This window comes from Garra rufa, chromosome 13, assembly GCF_049309525.1.
Source record: "Garra rufa chromosome 13, GarRuf1.0, whole genome shotgun sequence".
Classification (NCBI taxonomy): domain Eukaryota; kingdom Metazoa; phylum Chordata; class Actinopteri; order Cypriniformes; family Cyprinidae; genus Garra; species Garra rufa.
This window is the reverse complement of record NC_133373.1, coordinates 14,153,769-14,178,277: the sequence shown is the minus strand read 5'-3', so window position 1 is coordinate 14,178,277 and position 24,509 is coordinate 14,153,769. Positions and strand designations below refer to the sequence as shown.

The 24,509-nt window shown below is 38.1% G+C and overlaps 1 protein-coding gene across 1 annotated transcript; it reads right to left on the bottom strand.

The window, feature by feature from the left end:
- Positions 1 to 5,769: 5,769 nt before the first annotated feature.
- Positions 5,770 to 23,711, bottom strand: meis2b (Meis homeobox 2b). Its single transcript, XM_073853124.1, has 14 exons — positions 23,427 to 23,711; positions 21,393 to 21,956; positions 21,001 to 21,233; positions 20,429 to 20,570; positions 20,208 to 20,258; positions 19,723 to 19,773; positions 19,479 to 19,625; positions 17,789 to 17,903; positions 12,219 to 12,358; positions 10,300 to 10,376; positions 8,682 to 8,740; positions 8,510 to 8,599; positions 8,308 to 8,394; positions 5,770 to 6,802 (listed from the first exon to the last, which is right to left on the bottom strand). Exons 2-13 carry the CDS (start codon positions 21,408 to 21,410, stop codon positions 8,336 to 8,338), a joined length of 1,182 nt encoding a protein of 393 aa, XP_073709225.1. The 5' UTR covers positions 21,411 to 21,956; positions 23,427 to 23,711; the 3' UTR covers positions 5,770 to 6,802; positions 8,308 to 8,335.
- Between the last annotated feature and the right edge of the window lie 798 nt (positions 23,712 to 24,509).

The window sequence follows — 24,509 nt, the reverse complement described above, 5'->3', positions numbered from 1 at the left end:
TTAAATGTTCAACATTTACAGTACTGCTAATGAAATAAAATTAGTGAACTGAAAGATAATAGTACATTAAAAATAAAAATAAATAATTAATTTATATCAAATAAATTTGTAATAACAAAAAAAAAAAAAAAGTTTAACTTGTTAAATACCCCCTAACAGCAATTAAATATAATCTTAAAATTCTAACCATGGCTACTGTTTTTACTGTGTTTCCACTGGGATTTCTGGTGTTACAGATTAAAGGGTGCATGGGAACAGTAGAGTATTCCAGTGGGAAGACAATTCCTAGAGGACAGGTCTTCTCACTAAGAAATCTGACTCAGGTGTCAACTGGAGTCATGTCCCCTGGCCAAACCGTAGCCGTCCCCTTCTCGACCCCCACCCAGGGCCCACTTTACCTCCGCCTGCCCCTCTGTCTGTCAGCTAAAGCCGCTCCACTGAGGCCCTAGTGCAGAACCAGATGTGCTGGCTGAGTCCTGAAACATTCTCTTCCCACTGACATCTTAACCTGAAAGGTGTGTGTGTGTGTGTGGGAGAGAGCGAGGTCAAACTTTAGCCTGGCCTCTAAAAGAGTGTAGATTACTTTCGAAGCTTGTGTTTATTGCTTCAGCACTGATTGTGTATTTGCTTCTATGCTTTTATCATGTACAACAAGAACTTCACAGCACAACCACAAAAAAACACAACAGTTAGATATTTGTTTAGCTTCGTTCCATTTAGTTTCAATATGCTTCGACAATCCAAATGGCGAATCAAACGGCTCTAATATTCATTATTTTGATCATGCATGTTTTGATTGTATTTGTGTTTGGGTGATCTGTAGCTGCGTTGGTTTTGTAATCAAAGTCACATTTGAGTCATGCATCTCAGTTCACCCTTTCACCCACAATTCATCATCTCATTCCGACCGATATACGATATCTAATTTATCAACACATGCCCAATCTAAGCAGCCCCACACATGTGCGAGCAATTAGGCAAAAGAACAGTTGCTAACACAAACACCTTCTGATAGATGACACTCCAAATGTAAGGCCAAACCATGGCAAACATGACTCAAGGAACCGAAGTATCAATCAGATGAGCAGTGGCCTTTACTGTCACCTCCATTGATTAAACACATTGTTTGGAGTATTTGAAATGTGTTGCCATGCTGACGTCTGTAGACGATTGTGGTGTTTACTGTGTAGGTTCAGCGGGGTGACAATTCCTCTCACAAATGATACACCACGTCACAAAAAAGAGTATTGGGAACATATTGCAGACAGAACGAGGGGTCACAGTCAATGGATGTCTATATTTAAACCATATGTAAAAATATTTTGTCTATAGCATCCACACAGCTTTCGCAGAACAAGCCTTTATTGCTCACAAGGACTTAATGGAGTTCTCAGCTGTGTTTTATGTGTGTATCAACTTTATTGTCAGCCTTTGGACAAATAAGAAACATTGAGAACGTAGATAAATTTGAAGCTTTTGAATGCAGACATGCAAATTTGAGCATGTTGTTAAAATTTATGTACTGTGTTCTTTTTCTCAGAAGAAACTCTTGAGAAAGAGAATCTCAGTTTTACTGTTATCTAGGAAAAAACAATTAAGATACTTAGAAATCCCATGTGTATTTTTTCCTACACTACTGTTTGAAAGTTTGGGTTGGATTGTTTTTTTTTATGTTTTGGAGACTTTTATGCTCAAGGCTGCTACAGTAAAACTGTAATATTGTGAAATATTATTATAATTTAAAATACATATTTTCTATTTGAATATATTGGGAAATGTAATTCATGCCTGGTAAAAAAAAAAAACAGATTTTTCAGCATCATTACTTTAGTCTTTAGTGTCACATGATCCTTCAGAAATCATTCTAATGTGCTGATTTGTGACTCAGGAAACATTTCTTATTATTAATTATTAATCATCAATGATTAATTGATTATGTTTAGTTGTGCTGCTTACTATCTTTGGAAACCATCAAACCATCATCATTTTATTTATTTATTTTTAACAGCATTTAGTTGCAATATAATTTTTGTAATGTTATATACACTGCCAAGTTATATCAGGAATCAGTAGGTTTTTATTATTATTTTTTAAGAAGTTTCTTATGCTATTATGCATTTATTTGATGTAAAAGAAATACAGTAAAAGCTGTAATAATCTGAAATGTTATTTTAATTTAAAATAACTGTTTTCTTAAAATTTATTCCTGTGATGCAAAGCAAAAATTTCAGCATCATCACTCGTCTTCAGTGTCACATGATGCATCAGAAATCATTTTAATATGCTGATTTATTATTAATGTAGAAAACAGTTGTGCTGATTAATGTTTTGTTGGAACCTGTGATACTTTTTTCAGGATTCTTTAATAAAAAGAAAAATGTAATAAAACAGCGTTTTTATGAATCAAAACAATATGAACTACCTTTTAAAACTTTGTGGTCAGTAATTCATTTTTTTTTTTTTTTTGAAAGAAATTTATATTTTTATTCACCAAGGATCTGTTAAATTGATGAAAAATGATATCAACTTATATATAATTACTTATATTGTTAGAAATTATTTCTATTTTGAATAAATGCTCTTCTTTTTATAAAATAAATAAATAAATGAGAAAATAAGCAGCAGAACTGTTGCCAACATTGATAATTCGAATAATAAATCAGCATATTAGAATGATTTCTGAAGGATCATGTGACACTGAAGACTTGAGTAATGGCTGATGAAAATTCAGCTTTGCATCACAGCAATAAATTATATTTAAAAATATATTAAAATAGAAAACTATTATTTTAAACTGTAATAATATTTCACAATATTACTGTTTTTTTTTCCTGTATTTTTGATCAAGTAATAATTAAATGCAGCCTTAATGAGCATAAGGTAGTTCTTTGAAAAACATTTAAAATCTTACTGATCCCAACCTTTTGAATGGCATATTGTTAATAATCCACACTATAAAAAACAAAGCTCAAAATAAACACTGAAATGGCTGAATTAAACGCACAACAGACACTAACTACAGTGTGTGAGGCTGTCAGATCCAAGAAGGAAAAGTGGAAATAAACTTGTCAGGTGAAAAAACCTGGACCGACATGTGTCACTTTAATTCCAGCGCATCTGGCCGATGGTTGAGGTCCACTGTCCAGCACGACTGTCCGAATTGAGTTCCTTCTGATCTTAATAAAAGTGAAAATCCTTCAGCTCCACAGCTGGGGACCCTTTGCGAAGTACAATCCTGAATCTGACATTTTTTTTCTGGGGGACACTTCACTTTATGGCACACTCAATGTTGCAATGAATTTAATAGGGATTTCTGATTGGTGGACATCATAGAAGACATCATTTTAATGACACTTTAATGTTATTTAGCCACTTGCCACCAGTTTACATCTTTCAATCAGCACAAACGTAGTCTGTTTTCCTTCTTGAACATTGGAAGACCTGCTTTTGCTCATCTTATAGGGAGCAGTTTAACGTTGATCAGCTTCTCGGGACTTAAAAGAGAGAATGCACAGAACTCCAGGCATGTGGAACAATCAGTGTTAGAAGCAAGATAGCTCTCCCGTTGGCCCCGTTCTCAACTTTGACCCCTGACCTCTTGGCACACGCACTGCTGTAAATAAAGCTGAAGAGAGGCCTCCCCACCTAATTTCCTTTGGCCTCAAATTTAAACACCAATCCTTCTGACTGTTCTGTAACCAGGGGATAAACATCTCCTCACGTGGACCAGGTTCTCAACATGACCACTCGAGAAATCCAGAGAGAGGAGATATACACAATAGAAATTGTGTTTGACAAGTTAGATTCAGCGGGTCCAGACAAGTCCTTGGCTGTAGTCTAAGCGAGATGTAAACTATTTTTGAAATGAGGAGGGGTGTGCAGAATGGCTACTGCCATGACAAGCTGATTCATAAAATCATTATTGCCATAATTCAGTAATAGACTGTGATTTCATGGCTTAAGAAGAAATTGCACCTAGTTGCACCAGTTACACCATTAGAGACCATTGCTTTTATTTCAGTCTTTAGATTCACTTCAGGACGTTGTTTCAAATCAATGCTGAGGGAAACCAGCCAGAGAGGAAACCCCAAGAAAAGTCGCCACAAATCTGTGTGCCAAAATAAAGGAGAGGGAAATACGTTCTAGGAAATTAAAACGCGAAAGGTATTTGAAATCAGTCAAATGTTTACATTTTTTTAAAACATATTTATTTTAATATTATTAGCCTAACTATACAAGTCCGTTTCGTATTTTTAGGCAGGTTCACGACTGACTGTTTCATAGATTTCATAATGAAACGGTTTTCTTTTACTCCGCGGAGTAGATAAATATTATTAGCTGGGTGTGGATTGTGTTTGCTCCATTTTATGTTGTATCTTTTTACGTGATGTTACTCAGTGTGGGAAGGATGACCCATATTTCATAAAGCTGTGCTCTTGTTTCCGGCAGCTTTCACAACGAATTTATCTCTGACCAAGATATACACACTCAGCATTTGAGTTATCTATATCAACACTGGCTGTGCTCGAGATAATATTACAGCTTTAAACTTTTTATATTGCAGATGTAAAGTTTTATGTTACAGAAACGCATAAGCTTTATATTAAGCATTTTCCCGACTATGCAAAACATTTTTACACGCAGCTAAATAGCTATTTATGATTTAAAACGGCAAGAGCAATTATAAAGTTAAAATGCTTTATGTAGTAAAACATATTTTATAATAGCTACCATGTCGCCAAATATACCGTCCTTGTTTCCCAACAGAAACATACATGTATATATAACCTATTTTATGCCGTCTAGAACGAATTGTGCACTAAAACTAGCCTTTTATTTTCAAATGTGGATACATTCAGCAGTCGACATAAAATAAAAAAAGAAAATAAAAGAAGGAGAAACAAAACAGATTGGAAGGTCTTATTAAAATAATTCCATTATCGAAAGGAATGAGATGAAACGCAAGGGCATTGGGCGTCGCGTTATTGCAGGTATTGTTGTGCCTGTGGCTTCTCCTCCAGCAGCGTAATTCTCCTCATCAATACTGCAGTGAGATCGTTACGCCGCTGACATTGATAAATGACCACCAAACTACAGCATTTTCTCACCAGTACTGCAGGCTAGAGAAACACAAACTGGAGGTCGAAATAAGCAGGGAAACGTCTGCAGGAGCAGTCTTAGCTAAGATATCAAACAGCATGAGGAAAACCATTTGAAAATGTCACCGCGAAATTGCGTTTAAAAGATGCTGGAGATGAAGAAGTGCGCGGGGTTTGTGTTTTTGAAAAATTACACGCGGTACAGTCGCCTGATTTGGAAATATTGAATTAATGTGATTTATTTCTGCACATATTGCCTCAAACATTTTACAAAAGACCTCTGCAGAAATTTTAATACCTTCTTAGATGGTTTTAGGGAGTATATACGGTTATTAAATTATTATTTTACACTTTCGTAGGCTATGCCCCTTTCAGTAGATGTTATTTATGTAGTATTAAAATTCTTAGTTTGTTATAGCCTGCATAGTAATTTCTTTTTTTAGCCTAATTGTTTGATGCACACGTCTGATATTTACACATCTAAAATCATTCTTGAGATAGTTTCGTTCGCCTTTTTTAACGGATAAAATGATTTTATAAATACGTTGCAGAAAGTAAAAATAGTTATTTATAGACGCAATTAAATTGTAACTGCATAGCCTATCGCGTCAATACCGATTTAAAAAAACACTTAAAGCAAGAGATTTAACATTTTGAAAATGAAGCATTTATTACAAGAATTCGACCTTTGACTGTGTAGAAATACTGCTTTAAAAGACTCCTAAAAGGAAAAATGGACAGAGCTGAAGGATCGATCAAACTTATCAGTACATCAACAAACATATAATCGACTTTTTCCATAGAGAAAAGCAAGAGTGAGAATGGACGAAAATGTACAACAATATCCCATCTTCATTTTTAAAGGATCTCGACTGAATTCCTATTGACATTGATGTGTTTTACAAATAACATTTACATAATTATGTACAATGGAACATCTCTAGTGGTTTAAAAACTCCTCCAGGCATATTTAGCCTTACAAGAGCACTGTTGCTCTCCAATTCTACAAATAAATGCACAACTCATTTCCTCAAAGACGCTTTTCAAAGCATCTTATGTGGGGAAGACTTTGTGGTTTCACATACTGGAATTTGTGTCAGATGTGTGCCATAATGATCCCACTAAGTGGTTTCATTTCCTTCAGACTTTGTAGAATCGTAAATGCAAAGGTCTAAAAACTAGTCAATGACATAAACCCAAACATAGAACATTTCCCAAAAGAAAAAAAGAAACCTCATCATACACTCGCATTTCAGTTCTTGGGGGCTTTTAGCATCTTTTACTTTATTCCACCATTAAATGCATTTAATATGAGCGTGTACACTTGTGCGTGAGGAGGTATGGAATATCTTCGTCTTGGGCGGCCACTCTATGGTTGAGCAAAAGTGCACAAATGGTGTGGTCCCCGTGCTTCTTGACGGTATAACAAGAATAAATAAATAATTTAAAAAGAAAAGATCTCCAATTGTCTTTTCAGAAGTCTCTCTTTTGGCACAAATGCTTCAAGTCTGTTTTCGTAATGTTGGTGTTCCCGCAGACAGTCCTTTGGCTGGAGATATGATGGCCAGATGATGAGGGGTCCGGAAGGTCTCGTGAAGACAGGAGGTGACCGGACGGGGACGTGATCAGGTGAGGATGAATGTGACGTGACTCCTCATGCCTCTGGCCAGCACTAGGACTATTCCTGAGGCCACCATCAAAACCTAGAATATAGATTGAAAAATACAATATTAGGAGATTTATTCACTAACACCCACATTGTGAAAGCATTAAAGGAATTTTTGGGGTATGTTCTAATTAACCAGGAAAATGTATTTAATTAAGTCCCTCTTTTTTTCTTTGAAATAAACTAAAATCTAGGTTACAGAAAGGTACTTGCAACAAAGTGAATCTGTAGATGTTAAAATTTATGTTTAAAAAAAGTTTGAGTAGTACACTGAAAAAATGTAGAGTAGAAACAATTTTCACACAGAAATTGATAGGAAATTTCACAAATAATTACAAAAAAAAAAATCGCAAGTAACACACTGAATTAAATATGAAAATTTAAAGTAGAAATACTGAAATAGTATGTAACTTCATGTTAGCGTGAAAACATTGCTAATAAAGTTCTATACAAATTTACCTCTACTTTAGTGTCATAATATGTGGTCTAAAACCCTAAAACGACCATAAAATGACTGTTTAAAAAAGCTTTACAAAATAAAGGTCACCAAACGAAGGGTTCAGTGAATAGTTCCTAAAAAAGCATGTTTTTCTTTGTGTTAAATCTAAAAAAAAACCCTTTTATTACTTAGTTTTTTATGCAATTAAAAGATTCAGATGTTATGGAAGCATTAATGCATATAAAGAACCTTCATTTTTAAGAGTGTAAGTGCCTTAGTGTATCCTCAATTTTTCCTTTATTTTTATTTATTTGTAAAGTTAAAACTATTTTTGTGATAATCAAGCATCTATACTGTTGATTAAACTTAACTTGGACCCAACTCAAAATACTCCTTTAAAAAAACATACACCTGCCTCTAAAATCGTAAATGTGTCTCAATCCGCTTTACGCAGGAAAACAGATCTTCATAATGATCCCAGCGATCCACCAGCATATGGTGTTTAACCAGAGCGAATTAAGGACGGGGAAACATTCCTCTAAATGACGCAATTACAGTAACGACTCGATGATAATTCAATCAAAAAAAGGTAGGATTAAATAGTCTGGAAATTATTTGGTCTGCGTGTATCTGGCTCTTCCAAGCCAGAGCCCCTGATATCTCTATGTGTCTGAGGCTTCGGTGGGGGGTGTTAACCTCCGCTCACCTCCCCGCTCCTCTCCCTTCATTAGCAGAGGCTGAGGTTGTTATTTGAGAGGAAAGGGCTGTGTTGGCACGATTGGAGAACTGGATGCGGTGCCTATTTACATATAAAGAGCTCTATTAATCAAGGTAAGTGTCATTATGGAGGGGCTCATTGGGCAGCACAGTGTGGGTATTAAATAAAATTCTCCATGCCAGGCCGCCCGCGGCGAGCGATACGTCTTGATTTGTGGACTGTCAGAGACAGGCAGCGAAGATGGAGCCGGGGAAAGAAGGTGCGCGCGTGTGTGTGCGTGTGAGGGGGGGTCATCGGAGAGAGAATTGCCACTATAATCAGATTTCACACGCCGAGTGAAAGGAGAAAGAGAGGGGATGTTCTGAGTACCAAAGCGTTTCCTTACGTTTATGGTTTGGGAAGCGGGGAGGCGTTTACATGTAGTGCCACTGTCCATCCATACCCATGTTCATACCCATTCCTCCCATGGGACCTGCGAGATGGAGAAAGAAAATTAAAAAACTATAAAACACATGCAAATGCTTTCAACATTTTTACAACAGCACTAAAAGTGACTAATGTGCGATTAGAATCAAAGTGCAACTTACCGCCAGGCCGAAGACCCATGTGTTGTTGGCCGTCGAGCACAAAGCCGCCCATAGGCTGGCCGTCGGGGCTGTAAGCGGTTCCTTGACTTACTAAACACACAAAAACACAATATATATGTGATATATGCACACATTGATAGTGAAGATGGTAGAAAATAAGCCATCACTTTACCTGCTCTGTTGGATTGATCAATCATGGGCTGCACGATTCTTCTTCGAGCATTGATAAACCTGTCAAAGAGAAGACAGGGAACACATTTTCTAACTATATTTATATTACTGACTGCCCACAGTATATTTTACTCTTATTTAAACACTCTGCACTTTTACTACTGTGAGCTTTTTGCTATGATTTACTGCAAAATACCCCTTAATGCAGTGCGATTTCTCCTGGGCCTTTGGGTTAATGGACCTGTCAGGAGTCCACAAAAAAGCTAATGTACTGTTTTAGCGGCAGACCAAAGAAATAGTCTAATTTGTGATGTAAACAAGCAGAGGGTTTGTTAATAAAGAGATTTTAACACCTTATACAAATTGCGTTTGAGAAACATTCCATTTAATGGTGAATTTTATAGTAGCAGACGAAAAAAACAAATAGATTTATTTGATTTGTGGTGTGTTTTTCCTTTCCTCAGCAGTCTAAAGATAACCTCTGTTTTTAAGACTTGCTTTAATTGTGCTTCTTGCTGCAATATATTAGCGAATCAAGTAAAGGGGTCATTGCTCAATAAATATTCAATTGATATAGCATTGGCCTAGTAGCCTCAGGGTATGATTAGCCTAACTGCTTTTCAGACACTAATATGCTTCAGCAGCCCGTAACAGAGAGGTAGGAAATGCCCCTGACATGCACTGAGGGAAGAAATTACTCATAGACAATGAGTCTTAGCCAAATGTTTGTGAACACCTTATTTTGTTGCAGTAAACACATTAACGTATGTTACAAATGATACATTTTTATTTTTATACCAACCAACCTCTTTTATACAATAACTAGTCATTTCTTTATTATATATAACTAAAACAAAATGTAAATAAACATTAAAATAAAGTAATAAGTAAGAAATAAAATAAATCGGTAATAATTATAGATATCAACGTCTGCCTAGGATCAGTGTTGTTTTTTTTAGTATATGCTGTCCAAAATGAATGCAATTATGATTGTAAATTAATAATTGTAAATAAAGGTAAAAAGAATACAGCGCATACAGAATAAAAAAAAATCCTGATTTAAGTTTCATGAAAGAGAAAACACATTTAAAACTTAATTTTTAAGTAAAAAGTAAAATTTCAAATGTCTATTGGCATTGATAATAGATTTCAAAGTATCTGTTGTAACCATGTGGAATTATGCTGTCAAAATTAATCCCACCTAAATATAAAATAGAAAGAGGCCTCTCAGTCGGTAATGCTCCAAACCATACATTCAAAATCTAGCAATGAGATTATCTCATTTGTGTAATCCAATAGTAACTTTAGCAAACAAGATGGTTACTAAATGAATAAACATCCAGGAGAACTCTGGTGACTGAACAGCATTGCTTAATATGCCAACATAACATTTGACAACATTTCTAAAAGTCCCACTGAGACCCTGGGCAAAGCTCATGATTGCTCCTATTCTTACTTTTATTTGTCTCATTGGGGCTTTGAACAGCGTCTAATAATAGTGTGAGAAATCAGGATCACCGGACTTGAAATGGAAATGTTACAGAGATCCCTAACCCTGACTTCTAAGTGCTGAGAGGTCAAGCTGGCAAGTCAAAAGTCAAAGGTCGAAGGTTACTCACCAGTTATTCACTTGTAAGATGGTGAGCCCTGTGTCTTGCGCTAGCTGCTTCTTTTGCTCTTCCGACGGGTAGGGGTGCTGCAAAACAAGAAAAATGATATTAATGTGTAAAAAAACTTTAGCAGTTAATAACACTCCTGTCCGTTGATCCATTAAGCGATAATGAATGGAACATGTAAATGTCTTCATTTTTTACAGTTGTGTATTTCCCCTCGCAGTCTCCATTAATAAAGCAAATCAAGATGACCTGACTTTTTCTTTAAAACTAATCTGTTTAAATGACTAATGACCTCAAGCAGCAAGTCTACCCGCCCCATTGGAGACTCCGGGCATCCCATATGACTCTTTCAGGAAATTACATCATTATGTATGATAGACTTCCCATATGCAGCCCTGAGTTCGAGAATTTCCCCGCGTCTTATTGGCCGAGCGCTCGTGGTTTTGTTTGACATTATTTGACATTACTTGACAAATGATCGAGTGGGTGTGAAAGAGAGACAATGGAGAGTTTTGTTTAGGGTTGAATAGGGCTTGGCCCTTGGTGGCCCCGCGGTGGCCCCTGGCCCCTGATCCTCTTGCTCTCACTGTGAGTGCAGAGGGAGGGCAGCAGATGGCAGGCAGGGGTGAATGTATAGACAGCACAGGGTCGTGGGTGTGCACCAATTTTGGCACTGTCACGGCCTCACCTCCCGTGGTCACTTGGTGAGGGATGAGTCCTGTTACATGTCTCGTTCCCTCTCTCACACACTGACGGAGATTTCCCTGCTCACCTCCTGGCTTGCTAGCTGTCATTGTGCTGATGAATGACTGTAAGCTCCGCCCCTTTTCTACACAACCTGGTGATGGTCGAATGCGAGCTGTGCTCTGGGATCCATCTTTAAACTCTTATCAAAAAGCTCTCAGCAGGTTGCGCCGTGATTGTTCGCTAAAGTTTAGTGAGGAACCTACATGTTCAAGCAAGCTCGCTTTCAAAGAATCACTCATATTTGCATGAATTACACTTATGTCTCTTAAGAAGCCCCCTCCTCATCCCTATTTGCATGCCAAAGGAGATCTCTCTATCTCGTTCCAGTGCAACTAACAGTTATAACTGTAATGTTCCACTGAATCTTAATGTTCCACCTTTCTTTAAGATTGGCAGCACAGGGGGTCTTTATCGCGGACCTCTGAATAGGTCACAAAAGATGGAGGCTTAGACCATATGTAAGAGCCCCCCCCATCTCAAACGTCGCACACTGGCTCAAAGTAGAACCCGACAAAACGTAATCCTGCAGCTTTCATTCAGCCCCGACCCCAAATGAATGCATGATCGCCTGGGTGTTGCAATGGGGGCCATTCAGAGGCCAAAGTCCCCTCTAACACTTTTTTTTTGTCAGAGGACACATCCTGCAATGGGAAACACTTTTGCTTCACAAATCGCGCTGAAAGGGAGCTGGGAACAGAGAGAGGATAATTCAATTAGGCTCTCCTTTTTTATCTCTAAACTCTAAAGGTGGGTAAAAGGGAAAGGATTACTATGTGTACAGGACCTGTGTAGCCTTTAGAAAGTGCAGGAATTCTGAAAGAGAATGGAAAACAGGAAGACTCAAGAGAATGGTGGGAATTCGAGAAGGTGGACCGGTGAAAACGTGCCGAGATTCGAGGGGGTTGAGAATGCCACAAATCAACCCAAAACCAGCAAGTTTTGGTGAAAGGTACTCACCCCGGGGCGAATAGGGCCTTGGGTTTTGACAAGCGAAATGGATGGGAGGGCTGAGAGACAGATAATAACACACCCTGCTAGTTTTAATGCAGTTTGGATGCAGGTCGCTGAGCTGAGAACGGTGGAATTGAGCTAATTCGCCAAGAGACGCGTCAGACGCTCTGGCTCATTTTCCAAAGGCTTCTAACTTCAGACCAGCAGATCTGAGAGTGTCTTACCGTGAGATGCTGGAAGAGCCACGCCCGCATGATGTTGGTTGCCACTTTGGGGAAGATTCCTCTTTTCTTCTGCCGTTTCTTGTCTTGGTCATCCTCATCCCCTGTTCCCGGAGAAGCCAAGCTGTTATCCAAGCCATCTCCTGATAAACAACAAGGGCGAGAGAGAAAAGAGAAAGTCACTTTAATGAGATAAAACATCACCTTCAGTTGTTTATTCAGACCGATCGCCAGTGCCACTCACAAACACGATGTGAAAGAGCCACACGGGGGGCTTGTTTTGATTAGCAACAGTAACACAAGGACCGCGGCGAGCAGGAGTATCCATGCAGTGAGAGGGAACGCTAATCAACAGAGCGAAATCTCTCCCGCTCTCTCTCTCGCTGTCTCAATGTCAGAGTTCTCGAGGAAGGCTCTGCACCAACCCTAGTGCTATTAATTCAATGTGAGTTCTGTCTTTGACATGGGGTAATGAATGTCCAGGCTCTATGCTTGAATGGGGAATGGAGACTTGGCACTGCAAAGAGAATATCTGATCTGAATTAGCACTCAAAATAAAGTCTAAAAACTTGGGAAAAACATAAATAAAGCAACGCCTGTTAGCGCTTGTAGAATTTAGAAGATAGTAACTCGTAACAGTGCAAGGAGTTCCCTAATTTGCTAACCTACAGTAGCTATATTTAGCAGTATGCTAATTTACCACCTACAGTAGGCACGCTGCAAAACGTGACTAAGTTTAGTTAGTGGCCACGTACACACGCTACAGCTAAATACAGTCATCACTTCCCTTCCATGCACTTAAAAGTGTTCTAAACACATAGAATATGATTAAAAGCTTATTGTAGGTATTTACTAAAGCTCATGTAATCTCTGGGAATTGAACCTTTGACCACAACATTGTTAGTACCACGTGCCTCTGTATATGCTACAAAAATGAATGCTTAATTTTGTATATAGATAGAAAGATAGATAGCTAAAACTTATGATACAATGTCATACCAAAATATGTGCTGAAGCGACTACTCAACTACTTTTAACTATTGAGGCGGTTCTATTTTTATTTATTTTACATAATGTCAAATGAGAAAAAAGTCAAAGTCAAGGCATTTATCAAAATCCTAGTTTCCAACTTGTAATAACACATGAAATTTTCTTACTATTCAGTAATTCGTAATTGCGGTAATTCCGACATGACGTGAATGAGGCATTCTACTGTAAGATCAATTGATGCTTAACAAACAATGCTTTTTGAACTGTGAGCTCTCTGATAACATCAAGCCTGCTTTCATTCCATTACCATCCAATCTAGTTTAAGATCAGAGCCAGGCAGGAGGCCGCTTTTAAACTAAGGTTTCCGTCTTGTCCTCCTCCCCACCCTCCTTTCTCTTTCTTTCTTTCCATCCCTCTCTCCCGCTTCCATTAACTGTGCATCAGGCAAGATGATTTACTTTTAACAGTCATGCTTATTTTTCTTGCCCTGAGGGTAGAGATGCCTTGAAAGCCTGCCCGGAGGGTGTGTGAATAATGTATCTGAGGGACTCCTCCCCGGAGGCGGGACAGGAACCCTACTTTTCTTAAGACTGGCCCTGCTGTGTCTCCTTGTTTTTGGGGATGCATCAATCAAACGCGACTGTATGCGCCATATTCATGCATTAATATTTCAGTTAATGAATAATGACATTTGAATATAAGAAGGGGGGTGGTGGATGGACTTCAGGCTGGCTGACTGATGCCGTAATCAAAATGCAAGTCAAGGGCAGGGCAGTGGTCTCACACTGTCTGTCTGCACAACACAGACTGCTGTTTCTTCTCATTATGCTTTCTGGAGTTTGCATGTTGACCACAGTCTTGGCTAAGAGAGCTAAGGGTTTATTGTGAATATGAAAGGGAAAAGTAATAAAAATATTATGTTCTGAAAGCGAAAGAAAAAGTAAAAACAAATACAAAAAGAAGAAAAAAAGAAAACCTTAATTTCGACTAAAAAGTTATGTTATATTTGGAACATTTTAAAAGGGCATAGTGAGGTTTTCAGTTTGTTTATGAAAATCAAATAGCAAAAACTAGGAACACTTATTACTATTTAGTAATATACTCCATATTTAGTAATAGGCAAGGCAAGGCAAGGCAAGTTTATTTATATAGCACATTTCATACACAATGGCAATTCAAAGTGCTGTACATAAAAATAAAAAATGTATGCTTTTTTATTTTATATTCAGAACAATTTAAAAGGGGAGAAAAATCCTAAATGTGAAAATTTAACACTAATAAATCAGACAAGAAAATATAATACAGTTTTAAGTGTGGTAATGAAAATCAAATATCAAAAAGGTTAAAGAGATATATTATATATTATTATATATTATAGATTTTATAATTATGTCTGAAAAAAAATGAAAAAGAGTGAAATGGAAGTGGAAGTTGGTTTACACTATGTTAATGAAAAACTGATTTCAAAAATATAACACATTAAAAAACAGTAAAAATGTTTTCAGTTTGTTTTTAAATATAAAATATCAAAATTGTGATAGAAACAAATTCTAAAAAAAGATTCTAAAAATCTTCTAATAGATTCTAAAAGTATAAAAAACTGATGACTTTTAGGGAAGAAAAAGTAAGTGGTGAAACTAGAATGAAATAATACAGAAAGAAAAGAAAAGAAAAGAAAAGAAAAGAAAAGAAAAAAGAAAAGAAAAGAAAAGAAAAGAAAAGAAAAGAAAAGAAAAGAAAAGAAAAGAAAAGAAAAGAAAAGGGGGAAATGATAGATAAAGAGAGCTGGGCGAGATCCTTACATCTAAGGAAGACTCAAACACTCTCTTCCCCCCTCTCTTCGAGCCTCTCTCCTCCTGTTCCAGAAAACGAAGGCCGCAGGGCTGATCCAACCCGACGCTAATCGCTTCTGACTGTTCCCTGGCAACTTGGCCCATGCAGCCTGTGTGACTGCACTCTCTTTAAAGGCTGCTGCTCTCTGCAGCTCCCTGAGCCCTACCTCACTCCCCGAACCCGGAGTCTGCACGCGCAGCGCAGAGGGGGGCCAGAGCAGCCTGGAGGAAGGCTGGAGTAAGCCCTCAGGCTGTTTAGAGAAAAACAGCACCCTAAGACATGGAGAAGAAGAGGCTTCTAGCTTCCTTTTTTTTCACTTTCCCTCATACGAATGAAGCAAAACTTCTGAAGGGGTTTTGCGGAGATATGCATATAAAACAAGTCTAAGTAGAATTTTTCCACCCATTTCCCACATCCTTTAAGCCAACCCTGATGGCATCCGTGTCACATCACGGTACCTTCAGCATCCGAGAGATGACAAGGTCCAAAGATAAAATGCTCTGCGTTGTTCTGATAATTAGATGAACTGGAGATAGATGAATGTCCCGGAGACAAAGGGGCCCGGCGCAAACTAGCCGGGTCTGATGACTGCCACCCCGCACGCATCACAGAATAAATCCTGTTTGCTTGCTTAATGAGCTCACCATGACCTCAATCTATCACGAACTATACTTCTCCAAAGGGGCCATAATTCTGACTACTGGACGCAACAGACTGGATAATTACTGGACGAACGCAGATGATTTTGTTCTCGCTAATCGTTTCGCTTAAAGCATATTGATTAGATGCTCTTATCCTCTTGTCCCCCGTGGCCATGATATGATCCGGAGGAACATGGGATTGGACCACAGTCGGGTGGTATTGACGGCTAAAACGCGGAGGCATCGGCTCTTGACACTTGTTGTTGGTCCACTATGCTTCATGCTGGGATTTAACCTCCATTGAAGGTTCAGATATAGATGTAAACATCCTGTCTCAGCCTGTGTCTTTCAGCAGCCTTCGAGGTGAACACTGGCCTGGAATGTCCTGCAGCTTCCCTTTGTTCCCTTTCGGCCTTTGTGATGGACATTCCTAGGCCCTGCATTCCCACCAACATGCACATGTTTAGGATAGCTGTTGAAAACCCCCCACTACCAGTCTACCATCCTAAACTCTCGCAAAAACCCACCCTGAGGTGAGTCAGCGGTTCTGAGAAACATTCGGACTGTGAGGAGCACCTATCTCTTTCCTTCTGACTCGACAGCCTAACACAACATGAAGGTTTCTCAACAAGAGCAAGTTCTACTGATGTGCAAGAAACAAAGGGACCCCCTAAAAGAGACAGGTGCTTTGAAGAGCCCCAGTAATCCTTTGGACTGGAGTTGGGTGTCTGACGTAACACCCCCATTCACTTGTAATGGAAAAGGTGTTTGCTTTACCGATCTCTTGAATGATAAAGGGAGGAACACCGATCCAAAGTGGCTCCTGGAGGAGCAGCAGGTAGATGTCCCTGATCCTAACCCAACCTCTGCCTCTGATCACCCCAGATATCAACCCTCTATTGTGACTAGTATTTGAAGTGCTCTGTCCTTCGGGCCGGCAGGGGTCATTCCTCTTCCCCTTCTTCAATGCATGCTCTTTGGGGTCAAAAGGCCGTGGGCCTTGGATGTCCCCCCACTGTTGTTTAAAAAAAGCCTGGTGTGGGGAAAATGTCGCCACCCTGATGCTTTTCTCTCTTTTATACAGAGTAGCACTGCAGAAGCACTATTGGCATTGCTGCTATGCCAAACATTTTAAAAGTGTCTTTCAAACTGTCACACTGAGCCCGAATTGTCAAAGAATGTTTTTTGCTTTTGGTTTCTCTTGTCTTGCATAGCATCCTGCTATTGTGCTACATAATGGTCAGGCTATTGATGTCTGATGGTTAAAAGGAGGTGAGAAACCCTGAAGGCTATTTTAACTAAAGCAATTAGTTGTAAAAAAAAAAAAAAATTAAATCAAAATTCCCCAAAAAGGTAAACAGCGCTAAAGGACAATAAATATAGAGTGGCAGGTCATAATATAAATTAAGGAGAAAAAAAAATTGACATGCAAATGGAAGATCTGGCAAATTAAATTAGACCCTTAACCTTTCAAGAACATTAAACACCTATTGTGTCCACAGGAAAATCGTAAAACCAGCTCAGTGAACCATCGCAATGATGACATGAACAATGACACATATGACTTTGATAAGTAAATGCTGTTTACACCCATAGGCATTACAAAAATATAAAATTAAAAGATTAAATTCTGCAAAATATCATAGAGAATAAGTACAATATGTACTGCAAAAAGTGATTTAACCATTTTTTAAATTAGTAATATTTAATAACACTTTTAGGTTCGGAAAAAAAAATAGATGTCAAAATTTTTTTGTACAATATATATAAATGTAATTTAAAATCCAACCTTAAGTGGAAATACCACTTGAAGCTTTGGATACAAATTAAGATGACGGCATAAACTTAAGTCTTTTCAGCAAAGCATATTATGTTTTAGGTTGATTGAGTGACATTTAATAACACTTTCGTCTTGAATAAAACCAATTTAGATGTCAACATTTTTAGTTTCCCATTTTTTCAGTGTATAATGTATAAACATCATTTAAAAATCCAACCTCAAGCGAAAATACTACTTTAAGCTTGGAGTACGAATTAAGTTGACAGCAGAAACCGCATTTTCAGCGAAGCATATAATGACGTAATAGTAAAATTGACAGGTTTTCCTACCTAGTTCGCTGCTGTTGTCTCCGCTCTGAGAGGCATGTCCCCCGCTGGAGGGTCCTGGGGTGCCGACTGAGGGAGTAGAGTGAGCGTCGTCCATGTCTCTCCAGGATGCTGGATTCTGAGGTTCAGGTACATGAAGATCCAGGGTGAAAAAAAAGAAGGCCACATTAGTAAACTAGCACATCTACATGCTCTACATTTTTAAAACAGCATTTTTTTTAAATGCCTAGTTACCATGTCTGTGCTGAAAAAAATGTCTGATCAAATTAGAGACAACTGAAATGCACTAGGAATATATTTCCAAATGGAGCTACAACCAGGGTAACTGCTTCTCCTGATGTCCGACCGTAAATGCTCACAAGAAACCAGCGGCGTCCCCTTTTTATCCAGAACAGTGTACAAAGCACTTAGACGGGCTCAACATGAAGGCAAACAGCAGCCGTTCCTCTTCAGGCCCTTAGCGTCAGCTGTTTGCCTGATGGTGATCAGCTAAAGAGCTCTAAGAAAGGCCAGAATAAGCTCCTACAACAATAAAGCTGTGTGAATAAGACCCTTCACTGTTTTCTCATTAGGACACACAAAAGCAGTCTGTGGGTTTGTGTGTTTATGTGTGTGTGTGCTGTTAATAACGTTTCAGAAGGCCACTGTCTCCCTTCATCACCTAATTCAAATTGTTTTGTGTCACACCGCACACTTGTAAATCGATAAGACATTACAGGAGCATCAATAAAAGATTACAGTTATCGTCAAGTGTACAAAGGTACATATTCATCAAATAAATTTCAGCTGACCAAGTGAAGGTATGACGGCTAGACCTCGCCAGTTGCAGTTCAGATCTATTTGGTGAGGATGGGGAAAGTCATGATGGCAAATGTAATGTAGGAACTACATTAGTCCAAATTACAAAACGGCGGTGTGTTTAATATGGAAAAAAAAAACTCTCTCTTCCCATTTTGACCTGAAACAGAACTAAGCAGAATGTAAAGTTCTGTTCTTCTTAATTCTGTGGTTTTGTGCCTGTGACAGGGGGTGGTGCGTTGATAATAGGAAGCACAACTGTAAAGAACACACTGTTGGTCTCTGAGTGAAAAAAAGACTCCCCTCCTGCTTGACAATAACAATCCAATCAGTTCAAAGACAATAGCGCATTCACGTGCAAATGTAACGTTGATCATTAGGGCTAACAGAGGGCTGGACAGAGGGGGGAAAACCCTGACCCTCAGCAACACCTGCACCCAACACGACGGGCTTCTTCAACATGATCATCATCGTCATCATCATACCTCTTCTAAAATAAGATATGTCCTGGGGCAATGCCTTAATGATTCATATCAGTGCAAAGAGAAATGGATTTAGATAATGTTGTTTAAATAAATTAGCATATGTAACTAAGTGATTACTCCTCTTTTTTTCTTACTGTCTCTCTCTCTCTTTATGACTAAAATATATTGTGGAGATAAATAATTGAGGAAGCTAAAAGAAAAAATATGAATGACTGAGGCATGTTAAGGGAAAAAATCTTAACCAGGTTTGTTTACACAATACAAAATAAATGGCATTTAGATTTTCAGTCTTTTCTTTGTTGGAAACGTCACTAATGTTTCTTCATAAATTGCCTCTACTGTAAATACAAACAGTTCCTCTGTCTAATTGGCCTGTTTTATGATGTCATAGAAAGCTAATTAAAACTCACATGATCTGCGAGATTTGTCGAGGATCCTGAGAGGTCGTCGAAGTCGGACTTGCATCCATCCCGTTCATCAATTACCAGGTCAATGGGCATTTTGCCCTTCAAACAGCTAATATACCGATGGCAGAAGTTGTCGCAAAGCTCGTGTACCTGATTAAAACCCGGGAAGAAATACATTTGTATTTGTTTGTTATTCGAACAATATAAAAGTATAATGATGTAAAATAATTATGAATAAATAACATACCTTTTCGAGTTCTAAAAGATGGAAACGTAATACTTGTATTGACTGAATCATCTAAGGAAAGAGCAAAATAATACATTCAGTAGGCCTATTTCGACAAAAATAGCAACATAAATAGCTAATTATAATTATAGTTACAACAACAATAATGGATTAATAATACTATTAAGCTAAAACTAAACTTCAAACGTCAAAACATCAAACATCGGTTATTCTATACGCGCGAGAAATCACACTCAAATCAAAAACTTGGCACGTCTGATACTGTGTTGGCTTTGTAATGTTATGACAATAGCAGAAGTGTAAATAGGTTCCTCCAGAGACGATGCTTTGAGGGAGCCCAGGGCAAAGACCCCCACGCCCTCTGATAACACGCGGCCTCATAAATCACTAAAGCTTCCTTTCTTTCCCTCAAAGAATCCTCACATGGAGCTTTGAAGCGACTTTACCTGGAACAAAATCTGTGCGGAAAAACATCTCACACTTACCAAATTGTCCAACTCTGGATTAGAAGAAAATAACGGCTTCTCTGCCCGAATCTGTAAAAAATTACAAGTTAGTTAGAACAAAAACACTCACACTTTTTTCAACAAATACACAAAACGCAAATAACAGTTTTACGTTTTCCACTAAGATTTCACATTTTTGGAATAACCGAATATTTAGTTAAATCGTTAAAAAAATATTTATTTTACAAATAACACTTCACCTGTTTGGCAAACACAGCGATGTCCTCGTTAAATGAATCGGATGAGCACACATCTCCTCCAGCGACTCCGGGCTCTCTCGGTGTGCATGTGGCCAGCTCGCACTTCTCAAACACCAGCGCCAGAAGCGGAAATAACGGATGCCTTCACAATTCAACACAAACATTTAAAATAAGTTACAGATCAAAACACTATATCAATAACTGAGCAATCGTTCTGATGACAGTATTTGGAGTTTTATTGCTACTTTCATTGATTGACGGCAACGTATAGTTGCACTTAGTCAGATAATGACTAAAAGCGCTATGTATTTATATATATACAAATTAAAAATAAATAAATAGATAAATAAACATCATTATTTTAAAGTTTAATTATACAGCGGACTATGTTCATGTCAGGTGAATTTACTATATGCTTAACCAATATAAGGTCGTATATGCAAAGCAATTTACTGACTGCAATAAAGTACAAATAAATTACATTGTCAAATGTGGGTGTAATAACGCAGCACTCCATTTCAAAAATTAAAGATTGTGTTAACTATCATATTAAGCTAGCTGCAATAAAGTACCCATAAATTTGGTCCTTGTCTCTTTTAAGTGCGTCGTTGACAGCCGAGCCCATGCTGCTGGGCATGATGCTGTGAGGTGCGTGGGCCCCGTAGTGCTGGTTGGCATGTGGCGGTGGCCCGTGGTTCAAATGGTGAACCTGCGGCAGTGGCCGAGGTGCGTGTGGGTCCCCGTACATCGATGTCGGAACCCCAACTCCATCCATACCGCCACCATAGTGGGCAAGGTCTTCGTACTGCATCAAACAGAAACTGTATCATAGACAACTCAAAAAAAAAAAAAAAAAAAAAACCCGGTGTTTACCTAATATTTAATAGCTATTAAAACAAACTATTAGCAAACTTTACGACTTAAGTACGACTTGTTTACGCGGCGGACTAGTAAGAGAACGTACCCGTTGAGCCATCAGCATATGACGCTTCTGTTGAAGTTAAGTGCAAATTGTGATCTTATCCAACGAAGAAGCAATTGGAGTGATTGAATTCCTTTTGTGCATCCGGTTTAAGAGGACTGAGCTGTCGGTAATCCGTTGTGATGATAGAGCATGTCCTGTGAAGAGTTTCTGATCGCTTCCTTTTCAGCCACTTTTAGTTTTAAAACAATTCGAGCGTATTGCCAAATGCACTTTTACGATTATGCCTGAATAAAACCTTGACAAGTTTAACTAAGATAAATTATAAATATTTGCTTCCACTTGATCCCTCTGACTAACTAATGCAATTTACCCCTTCACAGACTTCCTGGAGTCAGAAGAACCTTTCCAAATTCTGGGATGTTCGTGTCTGGCATGGCAAACACTGCAAGGAAAAACTATCCGGATCTCATGGTCCCTCTTTGTGACCCACGCCTTGCTTCGACTGGGATTGTGTTGGTGATTTGGAGCAGGTTCCTGTTGAAGAGACTGAACCCCTGATGACTGAGTCTGGGAAGCGTGGTGGGTGTTACCAGCTCGACACCTCTACATAAAGCAAGAGAAAGAAGAGCGCAATGACCACGAGCTGCCAGCGAGTGTTCACATTGGATACGCGCACGGATGACGCACCACCATCCTCTGCGTTTTGTTACTAGGGGTGGAGTGTCTTTATTTTTAAAAGTGCTAAAATCAGATCAGTGCACCTAGTCGCACTGGGAATGGACCTTATTTCAACAAATTGCTGAGCATCACAGCATTTGAGCCTTTGAAAACATATTTACCACAGACTATAAATTCTGACTGCTTCGTTGTTTAACTGTTCTTCAATACTTGCGCGTCACATATAAAAGTTATTAAATATATATAGTGGAGTTAAAAGAATAAGTTTACGTTTTTCATTTTAGTGTTTGTTCTAGAGTTTGTAAATAAGTTTTTTATTTGTAAAGAAATATTTTCTTTTTTTCTGATTGTAGCCTAATTAAATAACATGCGTTCAGTTTAATATGATAGATTCATGGTGTTTTATATTATTTGTTATTAGAATAAAATGTTAATGTATGAAACTAGAAATACATTTTAAATGGGAAACTATAAAACCCGTGCAGTTTTACATCTTCCTTTTATTCCAAGCGTTTTTGCGCATAAATGACACTGAGGGAATTCAGCACGACTGTCTCACCATTATATTTAAACGCCTATACAGGAAACGAATGAAAATGAAAAATTAGTGTACCGAATCATTTCATTTGTTTTGAATTTGACAATTTAAATTTACGTACAATTGTAATGTTGCTTTTACGTTTTAAGTAAGTATGTTATATCTTAAACCAATCAACCTTATATATTAACAAAATGAGCACGTTTTAAAAATGTTACTTATTTTATTTAGGCTAAATACAAAAAAAATTATCGAGCAATACAGTAATATAAACAACAAATGCTAACTACTTTTGGCCAAATTTTAAACAGCATTTTCTTTTAGTACACCATTAGTATTTAACCTGTGTAATATTTGTAAAATGTAATATATTAGTTTCATCTTATTTGTTATAATAGTTGCGTTTTATTCATTCATTAAAAAAAAAAAAAAAGAATGCTGGCATTTGGACATTTATTTTATTTATTTTTTTCGAAAGCGTGGCATTGCGAGGATCCTACTGAAAAATAGCGTTAAGAAGGTTTTTGAGTATTGTTTATGTATTTAGATGCGACATTTGTACAAACACACGCGGAGAGTATCTAACAAATAATTTCCCATATAAACTTTTGCAGTGCGGCATCGCAATAAATTATTTTAATTTAAATTAACGGAATGGTGGTAAGCGTCACCAATATCAATGTAAGTATTTTAAGAAACATACCTAATAACGATTTTAGAAACAAACAGCTTTCACAACTAAAACAATAACTTATTTGAATAATATTTTAAATTATAATTAAGCTTTCAAAATGTAAGTTTTTAAAAAGAAAATCCAAAATTTGTTATGGAGATTTTCAGCACTATTTTAAAACTACCTTTAAATGTCAGTGTTCTTCGCCCATGTTGGTAGAATGATAATCCGCTTTAATTTCAAAAGTGTTGACCTTTGCTTGACCCGCCAGGATGTGTGCTTGAGCCGCACGATACTTTTCTTCTACTTCTTCAGATCCAGCGAGAGTCCTGCAAACCTGCCGCTGGGCTCCAGTTTCACGTGTGCCGTGCTTTCCAGCGCAACAATCAATTTCAAAGTCACTTTACCTTCTATCCCCACCTAGCGGTGCATCTGTCTTTGAAAACCACCGTGCAAAGCCTACACGAGGAGAACGAGTTCGCATTTGAATTCTCTCACCGGAGCCTCATTGTCAGTGGAAAACCAAACATATTTAACAAAAAAGCAATAGGCGATGTTAGAGTTGAATATCACAAACGCAAACACGCTCAAACGCGTGATGCATCAAGAAGAAAATGCAAACGCAAAATCACAAAATAATAAATAAATATCAACCACATAAAAAAAACCAAAATAAACATTTGGCGTACTTGAAAAGGACTCGGAAATAATTGCAAATATGCACTTAAATGTTCCAAGGCAAAGGATGAGAGAGCATTGCATGATGAGGTCGTTTATTTACTTTTCAGGAGAGATGGGAAAGTTCCTTCCTTTCATCAGTCTGTACATAATCTCGCGCGCCCCTCTTTGAAAAGCAGCGCGCGTGAATTATTAAAGGCATACATTTGAATTATAAATACGCTAATGATACCGACACGGGCTGAGCGCGCCATGCCCGAGGCTAAATTCTTCCGATGCACATTATTTCCTGGCACTCCGACTTCATTTCCTCTCTCCTTTCTCTTTCACTTCTTCTCCTCCTTTGTATTTCGCTCCCCGCTTACAGTATGCATGGAAGATGCTGACTGATTCATGCTGTCACCCGGGCCTGCTTTAAACTGTAATGAGTTACCATAGTCTGAGCCTGTGTGCATCCTCAAAAACCTGGTTGCACAATTCTCCTGCCAACCCCCCAAAACAAGCACACACACACAGGCAGGCCTGGCAGAGAATCAGACATCCTCCGCTGTCCTGAACATCATTAGCGTTGTCAGGACAGGGTGAAGAG